We start from the raw sequence: 16,737 nt of genomic DNA, 5'->3' as shown, positions 1-16,737 counted from the left end.
ACAGACTCTTTTGTACCCCAGAGCCCTCCTCCCTACTGGCTCGGCCCTAATCAGTATTCCGATGTGATTCTAAGTTTGTGACTATGCTTGCCAAATGTGAATCCCTTTGTGGACACAAGTTCTGTAGACTTTTTACTCCGCACCTGGTCTTAGAACCCACCCACGGTGACACCTGTACCCCCAACGGCCTCTGACAGCTGAGTGGGACCCCCAGCATTCACTCCACCAGGACAAGTTCCCAAGCTGCCTTCTCTCCAGGGCACCACGAAGAATGCTGAATAGACTTCACCATATTCTCTCTCTCTGCCTTTCAAATAAATAAATCTTAAAAAAAAAAGGCGAGGCTGGCGCCATGGCACAGGTTAATCTTCCGCCTGTGGCGCCAGCATACCATATGAGCACTGGTTCTAGTCCCGGCTGCTCCTCTTCCAATCTAGCTCTCTGCTGTGGCCTGGGTAAGCAACAGAAGATGGTCCAAGTGCTTGGGCCCCTGCACCCATGTGGGAGACCAGGAAGAAGTACCTGGCTCCTGGCTTCGGATCGGCATTGGCGCAGCTCCAGCCGTTGTGGCCATTTAGAGAGTGAACCAATGGAAAGAAGACCTTTCTCTCTGTCTCTCCCTCTCACTGCCTGTAACTCTACTTCTCAAATAAATAAATAAATAAAAATCTTAAAAAAGAAAAAAAAAAAAGGCAGGCATCTGCGCCATCTCTTTCAGGTTAGCAGCCCGCAGGCCTTCCCGATGTTTCCAGGTGAAGTCGTCAGTTTCCTCTGCACCACTTGCAGGGTGGCAATGGCCTTGCCCTCCTCTCCCCTCTCACACTAGGCTCCATCTGCAGCTGATCCTTGGGCCCGTGTGTCCCACTCCCCTCCACACATGCTCTCTACGGGGTTGTCTTTCCAAACCCCCTGGTGCAGGGGTGGGGGTGGGGGGCTCTTCCCTGGGACGCCGCTACCCAGCCCCCTACTGGTCTGTGTGCCCCTCTGCGCTCCATAGCCCCCATGCCTCCCTGCAGTGCTCGTGGTGTCTTTATGTGGCTCTGACACGTGAAGCCCAAGTCTCTCTGCCTCAGCCCTTATGCCATCTGACTCTCGGCTGCAGGGGCTGCGCTGTGCCTTGCAGGGTACTTAGCAGCACCCCTGGCCTCTGCCCACCAGGCGTTAATAGCACCCCACACTGGCACTGCCTGAAGTGTCTCCAGACATGATTAAACATCCTGGGGGCTAAGTCTCCACTGGTGGAAAACCTCTGCTTCAGACACCTGCTCAGGGCCTGGGCTGGGCTTGCCTGTGTCTGGATCCCCAGAACCCAGAGGCCACCCAGGTCAGGTGCTCCAGGAACAGTGCTAGAATCCGTAGTGGCCTTGTCCCAGGGGTGGGGCTCAGGTCAGGTTCTGGGATGTGCTGATGTCAGGAGAGGGAGGGAGTCCCTCCTTCCCCTCTCCTTTCCTTCCCCTCCAGGTCACCCAAATTTTCACCCCCTTTTGTGCTTAATGGGGAGGGACTTCTGGCAGATTCGCTGTGTGGCCCTGGGCAAGGCCCTTGTCCTCTCTGAGCTTCGGCCTCCCCACCTGGACAGTGTAGACCAACGGTCTCTGTGCCTCACTCAGCATTGCCTGAGCCAGCAAATGAAGGCCCTGCTCCTCCTGGATTGGTTGCTGCTGCAGAGCCTGTAGCTTCCCCCAAGAGGACACACTCCTGCTGGAGGGGTAAGCCACGTGGCATTTATAGCAGGTGTGGCTGGGCATGGGGCTGTCACTGCTTCAAGGAGATCTTCCAGAAGCCCAGGGCCTGCAGGATCCAGGAGCGCCGCTGGTGGGAAGTGGGCAGGTCCTCACAGCTGGGGCTCCAGCGGTGCGTGGTGGCCGGGTCGCACACCCACGCATCCCCATGCGGCAGTGGCCAGGAGTTCCGCCAGCAGCTGGCCAGGATGTGCTCCTGGGCCTGGGCCGCACAGATGCACACGGATGCTTCCGGGTCGTGTCTCAGGTTTTCCAGAGCTGCCTCGTGGGAGGGGAGAGGTCACCTGTTCAGACCAGGTCCCCACGGGGCTCTCCGGCCTCATTCTTCCTTCCCACCACTAGGCCTCGGCTTAGGCATCCTCTGCCCAGCATCGCCTCGTCGAATTTCCCGTTCCCCCTTCGCACTGTTCACATCTTTCAAAGGCCTAAAGCCAAACCTGCCTCCTAAAGGAAGCCTTCCTGCACTGTCCCAGCCTACGTTCCTGCTCCTACCAGCTTCTCCAGTTACAAAGTGAATCTGGGCCCCTGACAAGTCTGAAGTACCTGCTCAGCACTAAATGGTTTGGGGTCTTATTTGGAGCCTCCCTTCTCAATGAGACCGTAAGTACCACAGCGTGGGCCATGCGTTCTGTCTCTTATAACCCTGCAATAGCTAACATCGTCATCACCCTGGATGAAGACGGGGCACTCAGCTGAGCTGAAGACCTTCGCCTGAGCATGCCGCACCCCCCCACCCCCACCCCCCGCCGTGCACTCTGCTGTAGGCCGCAGCAGCCGGGCGCACTCACCAGTCTTCACTTCGTTCAGGCGCTCTTCCGTCATTATGCCCTCCATGCAGGGGACCAGGGACCCTGAGCACAACCCAAGAGGTCAGGGTATCCCCGCCGTGCCCCCTCGGACCAGACTCCCCAGAGAAGTCCCCCCCAGTCCCTTCAGCCCCACACATAAGGACACAACAGCGGAACTCATCCCTGGGGCAGAGTCCCCAAGAGGGGTCCAGTGGGCAGAGATGGCACCAGGACAGGGCAGGACTGGGCAGCAGCCGGCTCTGATGGTGTAGTCCTGGGCTGGTCTCTCAGTGGAGACACAGGGAGATGCTGCCTTGGCTGCCCACTTCTCCCAGGAGTTTGAGCAGCCATAACTTGGAGGACATGGGGCAGCAGGCGCACCTGTCAGGCACGGCTGTCAGTGGCACCTCTGCTGGGGCTGACCCTCAGCTGGGCTGGGTACAGGATCTGCCACCTCTGATCCCCCGGCCACGCTGCTCTGCCCTGCCCGCTCCAGCCTGTGCCCTGGCTTCCAATACCCACAGGGCCTGAATGGGCCTGATCTCACTTCTCCTCCTGGCCAATTCCTGTTTGTCCTCTAATCTCAGGGTAACAGGTGGCTCCTGGGGAAAGTCCCTGCTGCCCCTGCCCCAGGATAGGTTAGACGTCTCTCTGGGATTCTGGAGCATCTGAATTTTTCTCTGTTGACCCTGTGTTGTATTTTCCTTGTGATTTATGACTCTTTGTTTCCCACCATATCAGAAGTCTCTTAACCCTGGAGCCAGTGAGGGAGAGTTTGGGAGGAGTGTATCCCTCCCAAGGATACACTAAAGTGGCAGGGGAAATCGTTGGCATATATGTATACTTCTCAGGACCCAAAGGAGGTGAGAGTCGGTGTATTGCGCTGGAAGCTGTCCATGGGCAGACTGGGCTCTCCACAGCTCTGCTGCCCCAGCCCCAGCCCCAGCCCTGGCACAGAGAAGATCCCAGGGTGTGAGACACTAACATTTTGAGGAGCAATTAACATGGAGTAAGATTTAAAGAAACTGGGGGCCGGTGCCGCGGCTCAATAGGCTAATCCTCCACCTGTGGCGCCGGCACACTGGGTTCTAGTCCCGGTTGGGGCGCCGGATTCTGTCCCAGTTGCCCCTCTTCCAGGCCAGCTCTCTGCTATGGCCCAGGGGTGCAGTGGAGGATGGCCCAGGTGCTTGGGCCTTGCACCCGCATGGGAGACCAGGAGGAAGTGCCTGGCTCCTGGCTTTGGATTGGCACCGTGTGCCGGCGTTGCGGCCTTTTAGGGAGTGAACCAACAGAAAAGGAAGACCTTTCTCTCTGTCTCTCTCTCTCACTGTCCATTCTGCCTGTCAAAAAATAAAAATAAAAATAAAAATAAAAATAAAGGAAGAAATTGGGGCCAACGCTGTGGCATAGAAGATTAAACCTCCACCTGCAGTGCCAGCATTTCCTATGGGTACTGGTTTGAGTCCCGGCTAATGAGCCTGGGAAAGCAATGGAAAATGGCCCAAGTGCTTAGGCCCCTGCACCCATGTGACCCAGATGAAGCTCCTGGCTTCGGCCTGGCTCAGCCCTGGCAGTTGTGGCCATTTGGGGAGTAAACCAGTAAACCAGTGGATAGAAGACCTCAATCTCTCTCTCTCTTTCTCTCTCTCTCTGTAACTCTGCCTTTCAAATAAATAAAATAAATCTTTAAAAAAAAAAAAAGATTTAAAGAAATCAGCCTCTAGGAAACAGGTGCACTCCCCGGCTTCTTCCCGGGGAAGCCGCCTCTGAACAGCCCCCTATCCTGAGAGTCGCCCCTGTGCCCCATCAGCATCACCTCCTGAAGACTTTGTTTCTCTTGCCCCACACAGAGCAGGAGTCAACCAGTGTCTGCTGAAGAACCCAGCAGGTGGATGCATGAGTGACCGAGGGCATGGCCACAGCAGATGAATCGGGGAGGGGTGCTAACAGACTCTTCTCCTGGCAACAAGGTCTCCGGGTCCCTGGTGGAGGGCATGTGCTCTGTGGGGGAGGGGCCTAGGGGATGCTGGGGGGATTCTGGGCAAGGTGAATCTGCTATTTTTTTTTTTTCCCCAGAAAGGCAGGTGCTGGAAATAAAAGAATGAAGGTGGCTAGCATGGTGCACCCTGATGTAGCAGGCTCCACCTTTAAAACCAAAAATCCTCATCCAGCGTGTGGAGCAAGTGTCAACCCCCATCTTATAGATGAGGAAACTCAGGCTCAACGGGAGCCCCGCAGAAAGGAGATCCTAGGGCTGAGCCTCTGCTGCTTGGCCCCTGCTCCATGGTCAATGGGAGATTTGCCAGGAACCTGCTGGGCTTCAGCCCATGCTGATCTCTAGGGCCAGCAGCAATTCTGCTGCACAGTTGCCAAGGTTGGAGCTGCACAAGGACTTCAGGCTGACTGTAGCCTGTGGCGCACTTCCTAAGCCGTGTTCTAAGAGGAGAGCAGACCATCCTAATCAGGGCACCGTGACTGTCCCCAGCCAAGCCCTGCACCTGTGAGGAGGCATCCACCCGGGTCCCTGCAGGGCTGGCAGCCTGGGAGGAAGCAAACTGAGGAACGGGCAGTGTCCTGGCAGCAGGACCAGAGACGCCAAAGCCACTTACCTATGAACATGACTGAGGACTTGCGGAGGGAGGCCCGTGGGCTCTTGGCGTACTCCAGACTCTGGCTGAGGAATGTGAAGGCACTGTCTCGGTGGGCATTCACCTGGGACAAAGAGATCCCCACAAAGTGTGGCCCCAGAGGAACTGATCACCACCACCACCCCGAAGCCAGGAAAGGTGACACCGCCAGCAGCCAGGCCCCGGCCCCTGCCTCCTAAACATCTCTGTTGCGCCTCCCTTGGCCTGAGCTGATGGTGACAGTCACTGCCATGGCCTTCCTGCCCCGAGTGTCTCCCTTTCTGGTCCATGCTCTGCTGCAGCTGGAGGGAGAGTTCTAAAGTGCAGGCCCAGCCTGAGCTGGGAAGGGACAGGTCAGGAAGGGGACACAGCTGACCGGGGCCAAGGACTCGAGCCGTGGAGCCATGGGGAATACACCAGAGGGCTGAGGGTCTTAACAGGCCTGAGAGCCAGGCAGGAATGGGGCTTGGAAAGCAGGAGACAGCATTCATTCTTGTGGGGCAGTGACGAAGCAGGGTTTGGGGCACCACAGACGGTCAGACGCGGCCCAGTGGGTTTGGAAGTGGAGACTGGGAGGCAGTTGTCCAGCTCAGCTCAGAGACTGAACCCCTGTGTGTTGAGGTCTCAACTCCCAGGCCTGGCCTGCAAGGCCCCTTCCCAGCCTCCACTCCCCCTGGCCTCCTCCTGCCAGGAACACCGTGCTCCATCTACTCCAAGGACATGGCCCCGCCGTCCCCAGCTATGTATCCTGCCCAACTCGTGGCTCCTGTTTGGATCGCCCTCCCTCTCTTGTTCACCTGGTGAATTCCCTCACATGTTTGCAGCCTCAGCTCAGATGCCACCTTCTCCCTGAAGCCTTCCAGAGCCCTAAGCAGAGCCCATCCCATCACCCTGGCGGTTTCACACATGTCCCTTGTCACAGTGCCTAGGACACGTGTTATGACCTCCAACACCATCTCTCCCACTGCAAGAGAAGGGGCTGCCTCGCCCAGCACAGAGTCCTCAGAGCCTGGCTTGGAGCAGGTGCCCAGCAAGTGTCAGATGAAGGAAAGAACAAATGCATGAATATGTGACTGACTCCTTCTCAAAGCTAGAGCTAGAGGTCGCCCTTCAGATGAGCAAAGCTATTGGCAGCTTGGAAAGCAAAGAAGAACTGAGAATCCAAAGGGGGCTACTGCAGGAGGTCAAGAGCTGGTGGCCATAGGCCCAGTCGCCTGCAGAGCAGTGACCAGCACAGCGTTTTAAACAAGCTGTACTCATTTCTATTAAAGTCATGGTTTTTCCTGTACGGCTGGAGGACCTGGCTGGTGCAGGCTGCATGGAGAGCTGGAGCTCCCTCCTCCTGCCTCCCTTGTCATTCATGATTCCCGTCTGGCTAGCTGGGCACTGACCACTGAGAGCATATGGATTAGTGACCCTGGCAGAACACTTCGTCCAGATATCTTCTGTCCTCTGTAAAGTGATGGTAAGGGGCAGGCGTTTGGTGTAGCCGTTAAGACACTGCCTGGGATACATACATCCCGTGTTGGAGTGCCTGGGCTCCACTCCTGATTCCAGCTTCCTGCTAAGGTGTACCCCGGGAGGCAGCAGGAGGTGATGCTGCCCAAGGGAGAGGGAGATGATAGCTGGAGTTCTCAGCTCCTGGTCTCAGCCTGGCCCAGCCCAGTTACTGTGGGTATCTGCAGAGTGAATCCAAAGATGAGAGCACTCTCTCTCCTCGCTCTCGCTCTCGCTCTCGCTCTCTCTCCCCGTATCTGTCTCTGTCTCTCTGCCTTTCAAAGAAATAAAGTAAGATTTTTAGGAGTCTGTGAGATCTATTGGTTGGCTGGACTCAGGGTCCAGTGAGAGATGTCCCTGGCCTGCAGTCAGGGTGGGAAATCGGAGTCAGAATGGTTTAGGATACTTGAGATGGATGAATGTGGAGGGAGAGGAAGGACCCAGGATGAGTCTAGGCTTCTGCTTTGGGAATCTAGAAGGACAGAGTGGAATGGAGAGAGAAGGCTGTCAGGCAGCATTTGACACAGCAGTTAAGACATCACTAGGAGCCCACGTCCCTTATAGCAGTGCCGGGGTGTCAGTCTCAGCTCTGCTCCCCATCACAGCTTCCTGGGAGGCAGTGGGTGATGGCTTGAGTAGTTGGGTCCCTGCCACCCACATGGGAGACTCAGAGTTTCTAGCTCCTGGCTTTGGCCTGACCCAGCCCAGGCTATTGCAGGCATTTGAGGAGTGAACCAGAGAACGGACTCCTCTCTCTCTCTCTCTCTCTCTGAATTTCAAATAAAATGAAAATAAGTAAATAAACACTTTTAAAGAAAGAAATGGGGGGCTGGTCATAGTAGGCTAAACTTCCATCTGCAGCACTGGCATCCCATGTAGGTGCTGGTTTGTGTCCCGGCTGCTCCTCTTCTGTCTCAGCTCTCTGCTGTGGCCTGCAGGTGTTTGGGCCCCTGCACCCATGTGGGAGCCCCAGAAGAAGCTCCTGGCTCCAGGCTTCAGATCAGCCCAGCTCTAGCCGTTGTGGCCATTTGGGGAGTGAACCAGCCAACGGAAGACCTTTCTCTCTGTCTCTCCCTCTCTCTATCTGTAACTCTACTTCTCAAATAAAAATAAATAAAATCTTTTTAAAAAGAAAGAAATGGAGTGCCATAAGTTTGAAAGAGACAGTGCTACGCGTGGAACAATGTGGGCCTGTGGGGAAGAGTCCCGGGAGCCACCAGAGCGAGCCCTGGCAGTGGGGAGAGGCGTCGGGGGTGGAGACGGCAGTCCCAGAGCCAAGACTGCGAGGTGGGAGCCGAGCCGGGCAGTCAGCATGGGGCACAAGGCAAAGGCAGAGGGGAGGACAGAGCCCCTCCGCAGCCCAGGGGCACTCACAAGGTACTTGCAGATTTTGGTCACGGCCTGCTGCTGGTTGTCCCAGGGCTTCCGGCTGTAAGCTCTTTTCGGCAGCTCCCACGCCATGAGGTAGGAGCAGCGGAACAGGGTCTTCACGCATTTCTGGGGGAGGCAGTAGGAAGAGAACACCAGGGCCATGTAGTTCCAGGGCGGCCATAATGTGGTTCACAAAAAGAACGTCAGCTCTGCAGAGACCTGGCGCTGTGGCGCAGTGAGTTAAGCTACTGCCTTTCTCCCAGCCTCTCATACAGGCACCGGTTCAAGTCCTGGCTGCTCTGTTTCAAACCCAGGTCCCTGCTAATGCACCTGAGAAAGCAGCGGGAGATGGCCATGGAGCCATGGAGTTCGTGGCTCCTGGTTTGGGCCTGGCCTTGATGCCATTTGGGGAGTGAACCAGCAAACAGAATCAATCAGTCTCTCTCTCTGCCTTTCAAGTAAATGAAATAATATATATATTTTTTTTAAAGAAAACAAGCTAGGTTGAGGAAAATCCATTCCCCTTGAAAACAGGCGAGGTTGGCTGTGGGGAGGAAGACTGCTGCATGGGGTGTCTGGGAAACACGTGGCTGCACAGGAGTCACTGTGCCGCCATGCCGCGCCGCTGAGCTTGGCCATCCAGCTTGCTCCCTGCGGGGAGGCCCAGCCACAGGGGGAGTTCGAGGCCCGGGCGCGCCACTCTCACCTGGCCCACCTTGGTGTTGCCCTCCTGCATGACAAGTAGCAGAGGCACCAAGGTGCTGAGCAGCTGCTCCTCCACGGCCTGCGTGCGCGGCGAGCGCAGCTTCTGGACCACCTTCCCGTACAGGTTGATGCAGGAAGAGCGCACGTCCTCTCTTGCCTGGTGCAGACCGTGGGCTCAGTGGCGCTTCTCCTCCTGGAAGCCCTCATTCTGCAGGGCCCGCCAGGCACCAGGGACTCGCAGGTGAACAGCCGAGGCCACCAGTGGGGCTGGTCGGGACCCCTGTTGCCCTCACCCGAGCCTCATCTGGCGGTCTCGTTTCTGTTCCCAGCCAAAGAACAACTAACCTGAACAGCGCCTGAGTTCCTAGCAGAAAAGTACTCCCTTCTGCTGGGACCAGGAAAAAAAATATGTGGACCCATCGCCATGAGACCACCTTCTCCAGGGAGCCTCCAGGGGCCATTCCCCTGGGCTGGCTCAGCCCCGCCCAGCTCCCAGTAGGGCGCGGCACGTATTCCTGCTCCCAGCACAGTAAAGGACCACCCACCATATGCCACTGGGTCAATCCCTGCTGTCCCCCTCCCCGCGGGACTCCTTACGTCACTGAAGTGGGGCAGCAGGACCTGCAGCATCTCCACGTAGACAGAGCTGTCTGCCAGCTTCCGGTCCTGCCCCTTGAAGATGGCCTTGAGGTTTTGGACTGCCTCCACCACCAGCATCCCATCCATGCTCTTCAGTCCTTTCACCATGGAGGGCAGGAGGGCCTGCACCTTGGCTGTCTGTGGACCAGGAGCATTTGGGAAGGGGTTCCTACCAGGGCTAGCAGGTGGGAGACCCAGCCTCAGAGCCATTGAGATGAACTTAATGGCTCAATCCCACCCCCAGGCCTTTGCCTATGCCATCTCCCTGCCTGGAAAGCCCCCGCTCAAGCTCCTGAAGCCCTCCCTGGCCTCACTCCTTTGTTGTTTGGTCCCCTCCCTGGAACGAGGCAGATGGTGCCCTGTGTTGTTAACTCCCTATTCCTGTCCCTGCACCCTGGCTACATCTTGAGCTGCAGCAGTACCTGGGAGAGAAAAACAAAGCACTTTTTTTAAAGTGCAAATGATGCACCATCTAGCCCTCAGTTTCTTAATCTGTGAAGTGGGAATAATTACTGCCACCCATGCCCTTCCTACACTCATCACCTTTAGGATCACTGCAAACAACTTGGAATACAAACTATTGAACAAAGGATAGCATATTTAGGAATTATTAAGCCATATCAATTTTACATATAGAATCACTGAGGTTGAGACAGAAATGAGCTCTCGGTCCAGCCCCCAGCCTCTGAGCGATGGGGATGACCAATCTCCTCCCGGTCTCCAGCCCAGGACCGGCCTTTCTCATTCCTTTCCACGCACCTTCTCAGTCCTGCGGGCCAGGATCACCAGGCCTCTGATGGACAGCACCTTCATGATGGGGTCGCGGTGGCCCAGGCCTTCCGCCATCCTTCCCAGAGAGTACTCCTCGGGGATCCGCCGCACCTGTTCCATCTGGAGGAGCTAAGGGAGCAGAGAGCAATGACTCCCAGTGGCCTCCCCCGTCCTGGGGGGTGCATGTTAGATACGTGGTAGGCTCAGCCCCTACCCAGAGCTTCACCCCGGAGACCTCCCCAATGTCCACCAGTGAGGGCCTGACTCTGAGCTCCTTGTTACAGACCCTGGTAAGTGGCCTGGACCTCCCCGAGTGACAACCATCAGGTGGTTAAGACAGTGAGTTCTACAATGGCCACCAGCGGGTGAGTGGATGAGCGATGTGGAGTGTCCATACGCTGGAACATTGTTCAGCCTTAAAACACAGTTCTGACATGTGCTACAGCTTGGGGAAAACTTGGAGGCAGCGCAAGTGAAATGGCCAGACCCAGAAAAGGACAAATAGTATATGAGCCCACGTCTGTGGGGGGCCTAGGACAGGGAATTGCATAGAGACAGGAAGTAGAATAAAGGTGCCGGGTGGGGGGAGGGGGAGTGGGGAGTGAGGGTTCAGAGGGCACACAGTTCCGGGCGGGGAAGATAAAATGCTGGGATGGAGGGAGGTGACGGTTGCACATAGTGTGGACGCACTGAATGCCACTGAACTGCACACATAGAACGGCTAAAATGGCAAGGTTTATGTTGGGTCTATTTTACCACAATTTCTTAAAAGACCAAAGAGAGACTAAGGAGCAGCACTGTATCTCATAGGAGCACTGGCTACTCCACTTCCCATCCAGCTCCCTGCTAATGCACCTGGGAAAGCAGCAGAGGATGGCCCAAGTGACTGGGCTCCTGCCACCCCTGTGGGAGACCCAAATGGAGCTCCTGGCTCCTGGCTTCAGCCTGGCCCAGCCCTGGCTGTTTCAGCCATTTGAGGAGTGAACCAGTGGATGGAAGATCGATCTGTGTGTGTGTGTGTGTGTGTAACTCTGCCTTTCAAGCAAATTAATAAGTTTTTAAAAAGAGAAAGAGGGAAGGAGGTGGAGTGGGAGAGGGAGAGAGAGAAGGGGGGAGGGAGAATTTAGAGCTCGGATGTCTGAGTTTGAATCCTGAATCTGTCATCTGAGAGGCGTAGCCGGGGGAAAGTTACTGCAACCTGCCCTCCACTTCCTCCTCCCCATCAGGGCGTGGAGAACTATCTGAGGGGATCGGTGGGAGGGTGAGCTCAGGAACATGCCTGGAACACAGTAAGCGCTCCACAGCCAGAAACCATTACATCTGTTACTGAATCGCCCCTGCCAACTTCCCCTAACTCGTCACTCCCAGCACCCACGCACGCCAGCACCAGGGTGGCCTCTGTGTCCCCTGCCACACCAAGAATCCCTTGAGGCACGGTGGTGTCAAATTCAGGCTTGTCTCTCTGGTGCCTGGCATGCAGAGGCACCCGACAAAGGTGGTGCCTGCCTGGGAACCGGGGCAGTTGGGGCAGAGGAATGGGTGGAAGCCTGGAGAGAGGAGGGGAGAAGGCGGCGGGCTGGGGGGCTTATGGGGTCTTCCCATTCAGGGCAGCCATGCTCCTGGAAAGGCTTTGATGGCTGAAAGGTGCCTCCGCACAGTGGCGTGGACAGAGGCCTGTGAGCAGCCCGCCCTGCGCCTGGAGCCCAGTCAGTACCTCCACAAAGAAGGCCGTGGCTGTGATCTTGTGCTTCTCGTCACCGTGCTCCAGCAGTGGGATGAGCAGGTAGAGGATGCGGCACAGCTCCTGGCAGGAGTAGTGCACCATGGCCCTGGGGTGGGAAGGGCGAGCAGTCCCTTCAGGCTTCCAGTCCGGGGGGAGGGGCCTGCTGAGTGGGGGCCCCGCGCCAGGGCACCAGGTTTCCCACAAGAGGCCCTCTAGTTGAACTGCTTCATTTCACAGAGGCACAGAGACCCAGAATGGGCAAGTGACTTGCCCAAGAGCACAGAGCAAATCAATAAGACAATCAAAGAGCCCAAGCTGCACACCCCTTCAGGAGCTAGAGACAGGAAAGAGGAGATGTGAGAGCCACGCACACAGCCACAGGTGGCAGCCACACGGGTCCACTTCCGCCCTTCAGAGCAGGTTCCTGTCATTACCCCCATTTCATAGATTCCAAAAACAGAGGCTCTGAGCACAAACTACCCCAGGTCACAGGGCTGGAAAGTGGCAGAGCTGGAGCCCCAGGGCTCCCCAGTCCAGCTGCCTCGCTCCTTCTATTAAGCCGCTGTTTCTTAACTTGTTCTCCCACCCACCCAAGCAACTAGCAGTATCGGGTCTGCCTGGGAACTTGTTAGAAATGCATGTTCTCTGGCCTCCAATCCAGACACGCAGGGGAGGGGCAGCAGCCAGCATTTGCCAGGCCCCGCCGATGACTCTGAGCGTGCTCCAGTCATGTGCTCCCTGAACCAGCAAATCCAGCCAGGCATGGCCACAGGCAGGCAGGCAGCCTGGAAGGAGACAGCTGGGTCCCAGCACCGGCTGTGTGATCTGGGGCCGTCACTTAACATCTCCCAGGTCCTCATGTGGAACACTAGGATCGGAATGGTCTGTTTCATTAGTCCTGGCGAGGGGTGGCCTGGATCACCACAGAACACCTCTCTGCACGATGCTTAGCGCACAGTGATTGCTCAGCAGAGGGGATGGCGTGCTGAGACCCCCAGGGAGATCCTGGGCGCTCGGTGCAGGGCTGAGCAGCAGGCTCTCCTGTGGGAGTCACTGCCGGAATCAAGGTGCATCCTCCACGGGCCCACAGGATGCTGCGCGTGGTCAGGGGAAGAGTTCCGGTCTGGACCAGAGGCCATTCCCTAGCTCTGCTGCTTCCTGGCTGTGTGACCTTGGGGTCCTGCCTGGCCCTCTCTGAACCTTTGGGTGCTACTGTGCAAAGTGCCCCACCGGTCACCATAATGCTAGTCAAAGCCAATCTGTGGCCTGGGGCTTTCCCAGGGCTTTGTCTTCCCGCCCTAGCCCTCGGAGGTGAGCCTCATCATCTCGCTGCTCCTGAGGCAGAATGGAGAGCTGGCGGCAGGCAGGGCAGCTTGCCCCGGCTCAGTGGGGATCCAGACACAGGTGGGCCATTTCCACGGCCACACTCGCAAGTACTCGATTATGCAGCTCTTTCTATATTAGTATGGGGACGAAATTCATTCATGCATCTTTCACATGATCCACTTCCTGGGCAGAGGAGAGGCGACAGGCAGAGAGCGAGAGGGATGCAAACCAGGTCTGTGGGCAGGTCCAGGGGGCCCCCGCCTCCCGCCCCGAGGGCCCAGGCTCACCTTGCCAGCAGTGACACTCCTCGGTGGTGGTTCTCCGCCTGCCCCATGAGCTCCCAGCCCCCCTGGTCCTCCAGAAAGGTGGCCTCGTACGAGCAGCCCATCTTCAGCAGTAGGGTTTTCACTACCTTCACCACCCAGCTGCGAAGACAAGGGCGCAGACCCCTCAAGTGCACCTGCGGGCCGGACCTCCCTCCACCCGGCCTCTCCCACTGAGGCCACAGCCCAGGCTCGCAATGGTGAGACCGGGGTGGTCGGTGTGTCCACCAAGGGTGGCCTTTCACACATAACCTTGGCTCTGAGAACAGGTAGAGGAACAGAAGCAGAGCTCACCCCCACCCCCACCTGCCCCCAGCTCTGACGATGGGGCTTCCCCTTCCATTTCTCCTGAGCCTCATTTATTGGAGAAGAAGGAGGGCCTCTTTCCCTCCATGGCTGGACGCAGTTATGGGACAGTCCCCTCTGCCGCTGTGCACACCAGCAGGCTCAGTGCCCTGCCGAGGCCCGGGCACTCTCTCCTTTCAGAACACAGGAAGTAGATTCCCAAACTGGGTGCCCAGCAGAAGCCCCTGGGGAGCTTCTCTCGCTGGGGGCTGACCAGGGCTCAGGCCTCTGTGCTTTCCGGGCTGCTGCGTGAGCTCAGGAAGCGCTGCCCTGGGGCACTGCCACTTCCTGACATCCTACCATGTGCCTGGCCAGGCACTGGGTGCTCACACATGCAAGCAAAGCAAATCTCAGAGGGCGCTCTGTGGCTCTACAAACCTTGACTAAGATAAAAACTGACAGTGTGCGGAGTAAAGTTTACATGGCAACGAAGTTTTCCGGAAGCCTAAACATTTGCTTCAAGAGTTTACGATGCTCTTGTGTGGACACACACATCCAGGTGACACTGAGGGCTGGGGGTGGGGCGGGAGGTCTCATGATTCCAGACCAAACATTTTGGAAATTGGTTAATCCTGGGGCCGGCACTGTGGCGCAGCGGGTTAAAGCCCTGGCCTGAAGCGCTGGCATCCAATATGGGTGCCAGTTCTAGTCCCGGCTGATCCTCTTCCAATCCAGCTCTCTGCTGTGGCCTGGGAAAGCAGTAGAAGATGGCCCAAGTCCTTGGGCCCCTGCACCCACATGGGAGACCTGGAAGAAGCTCCTGGCTCCTGGCTTCAGATTGGCGCAGCTCCAGCCGTTGGCGGCCATCTGGGGAGTGAACCAATGGATGGAAGATCTCTCTCTGTGTCTCTACCTCTCTCAGTAACTCTGTCTTTCAAATAAATAAAATAAATCTTTTAAAAAAAAAGAAATTGGTTAATCCTTAGGATTGCTCTTCAGTTTTTGCTTTTTCAGTGGCAAGGATCCTGTGTGGCCCAGAGGCCCGGGGCCATGGGGAGCATTCAGCCTCCGCACTGATTCTTGGAAACTGTGCTGTTGGTGACCTCCCCTAGCAGCAAGGCCTCCCGCATCCAGGGTTACACACAAAGGCAAGGAGAGGGAGGCAGGCCCCAGGAGCTGTCCAAGCTCTCCCACGTCCCTCCAAGGTCAAGTGCTGAGTGACTCAGCTGAGATGTCAAGGCTTCTGTTTGGAAAAGAAAAGTTATTTTCTTCCACTTCCAGCATTAGCACCTTCGACACAGGCAGCGCGAGCCGCCCGTGCATGCTCTGTGCGTGACTTGAGGTCCCAGGGGCAGTGGCTTGGGGACAGCCCGGAGCACACACGCAGGCTGGGCTTCCAAGCACAAATCCGCAGCATTCCTAGCATCTCCTCTCCACTCTCTGCCCTCACTTCCTCAGTTGGGCTCCAGATTTGGACAAAACTGACCATCCCCAGCCCCTTCCCAAAGCTACACCTGTAACTGGCCAAACAACAGGAGTCAGAGAGGAAGGCACTGAGGAACTTGGCTGAAGCTTCTGCACCGGCCGGGTGAGGCTTTGGGGAAGAAGGTGGCGGTGGTGCGGTGTCTTTTTCAGCCCTCAAAGCCCCACACTGCAAGTTTCCCCCTTCCTGGAGGTTTTCTCAGTGACCTGGAGCAGGGGACGCCTTGAATTCTCATTGGCTCTTGCTGCCTGGGGGCCGGGGGGTTGGGGGGACAGCGGGCCAGGAATGCAGCCCGGAGCTGTTTCCAGGTGGTGTCTGGTGTCTGCAGAGCTAACTTGGCACTCCCTGCCGTACCCTCCCTGCCTCCCCCCCACCCCGCCCCTGCCGCCCCTGTGTGCACTGAGGGCCTCTCCATCTTCTCACTGGAAGTCTCTGGAACTCCAGAGACTCCCCGGGCCCATGGAGGGGGCCATATCTTGGTGTGCTGGCTTCTGCTGGCTGCTATACAAATCACCAAGGACTGAGTGGCTTCAAACAATAGAGGTGTACTCTCTCTGAGTTCTGGAGGCCAGATATCCAAAGTCTAGGCACTGAGCCCTCTCATGCTTCTAGGGGAGGATCTGGCTCGCCCCTCCCAGCTTCTGCTGCTGGCAGCCTCACTGCTCACTCCGTGTGTGCATCTTCACAGCCTGCAACCTCGGGTCTCTGTTTCCTCTCTTCTCCTGTGCACACCTGCCGTTGGATGCAGGGCCTGGCTGGTTAATCCAGGATGCTCTCACCCTGAGATCCTTAATTACATCTGCAAAGACCCTTTCTCCAAATAAGGTCACAGTCACAGGTTCCAGGCAGACATATCTGTGGTGGGGGGCACTGCTCGGCCCACTGCAGCCAGGCAGCGCCTGTGGCCTTTCTGGTCCCCTCAGCCTGGCCCTCGCCCGCCTCTACTTTTGCTGCTTCCCAGGTGTTTCTACAACACAGAGCTAAGATGGCCACGCAGCCTCTCTTCCAGCCCCTCCCGTGATCCTGGCGGAGCCAAGCTGTCCATGCTGGAAACCACAGCCTGCGTCACTCCACGGCGAGACCCTCTCCCGCAGTGTACCCACGCCCTTCCTTTCCTCCTGTTTTGTTTTGCCCAGCGCCCCCCCCCCCCCCCCGCCAGCTTTCTGAGTCAAGGGCGCTGCTCCCCAGGCAGCACTTAGGAGTGTGAGGGGGCCCGGAACCAGGCCACACGGCCAGCACGTGGTGTAGCACTGGGACACCGTCCTATTTGGCCCTCGTGATGCAGCTCTGGGGCAGGAACCACTTACTCACTTCATGGGCAAGGAAATCAACTGCCAAGGGGGGGGAACTCAATTTACCCAAAGTACAAAGCGCTAAGTCATTGACTTGAACCCAGGGCCTTCTGACGCCAAGCCCAGCTGTGCAGCTGCCTGCTCTCTCCCCTTCTGAACACACTG

At 57.1% G+C, this 16,737-nt stretch overlaps 1 protein-coding gene across 1 annotated transcript in view; it reads right to left on the bottom strand.

Annotated features, from left to right (window-relative positions):
- Positions 1-1,755: 1,755 nt before the first annotated feature.
- MROH7 (maestro heat like repeat family member 7) overlaps positions 1,756-16,737 on the bottom strand; it is a 37,347-nt gene continuing 22,365 nt past the window's right edge. Inside the window, exons 14-22 of the mRNA XM_062193356.1 lie at positions 13,477-13,614; positions 11,855-11,969; positions 10,129-10,269; positions 9,328-9,507; positions 8,732-8,887; positions 8,029-8,151; positions 5,140-5,242; positions 2,531-2,593; positions 1,756-2,000 (exon numbers count right to left, since the gene is read on the bottom strand). Coding sequence (XP_062049340.1) covers positions 1,756-2,000; positions 2,531-2,593; positions 5,140-5,242; positions 8,029-8,151; positions 8,732-8,887; positions 9,328-9,507; positions 10,129-10,269; positions 11,855-11,969; positions 13,477-13,614 — 1,264 coding nt within the window. The remainder of the gene's footprint in view (positions 2,001-2,530; positions 2,594-5,139; positions 5,243-8,028; positions 8,152-8,731; positions 8,888-9,327; positions 9,508-10,128; positions 10,270-11,854; positions 11,970-13,476; positions 13,615-16,737) is intronic.

Source organism: Lepus europaeus, chromosome 5 (genome assembly GCF_033115175.1).
Source record: "Lepus europaeus isolate LE1 chromosome 5, mLepTim1.pri, whole genome shotgun sequence".
NCBI lineage: Eukaryota > Metazoa > Chordata > Mammalia > Lagomorpha > Leporidae > Lepus > Lepus europaeus.
Note: the sequence above shows the minus strand (reverse complement) of the source record. Positions and strands in the feature narration are given on the sequence as shown.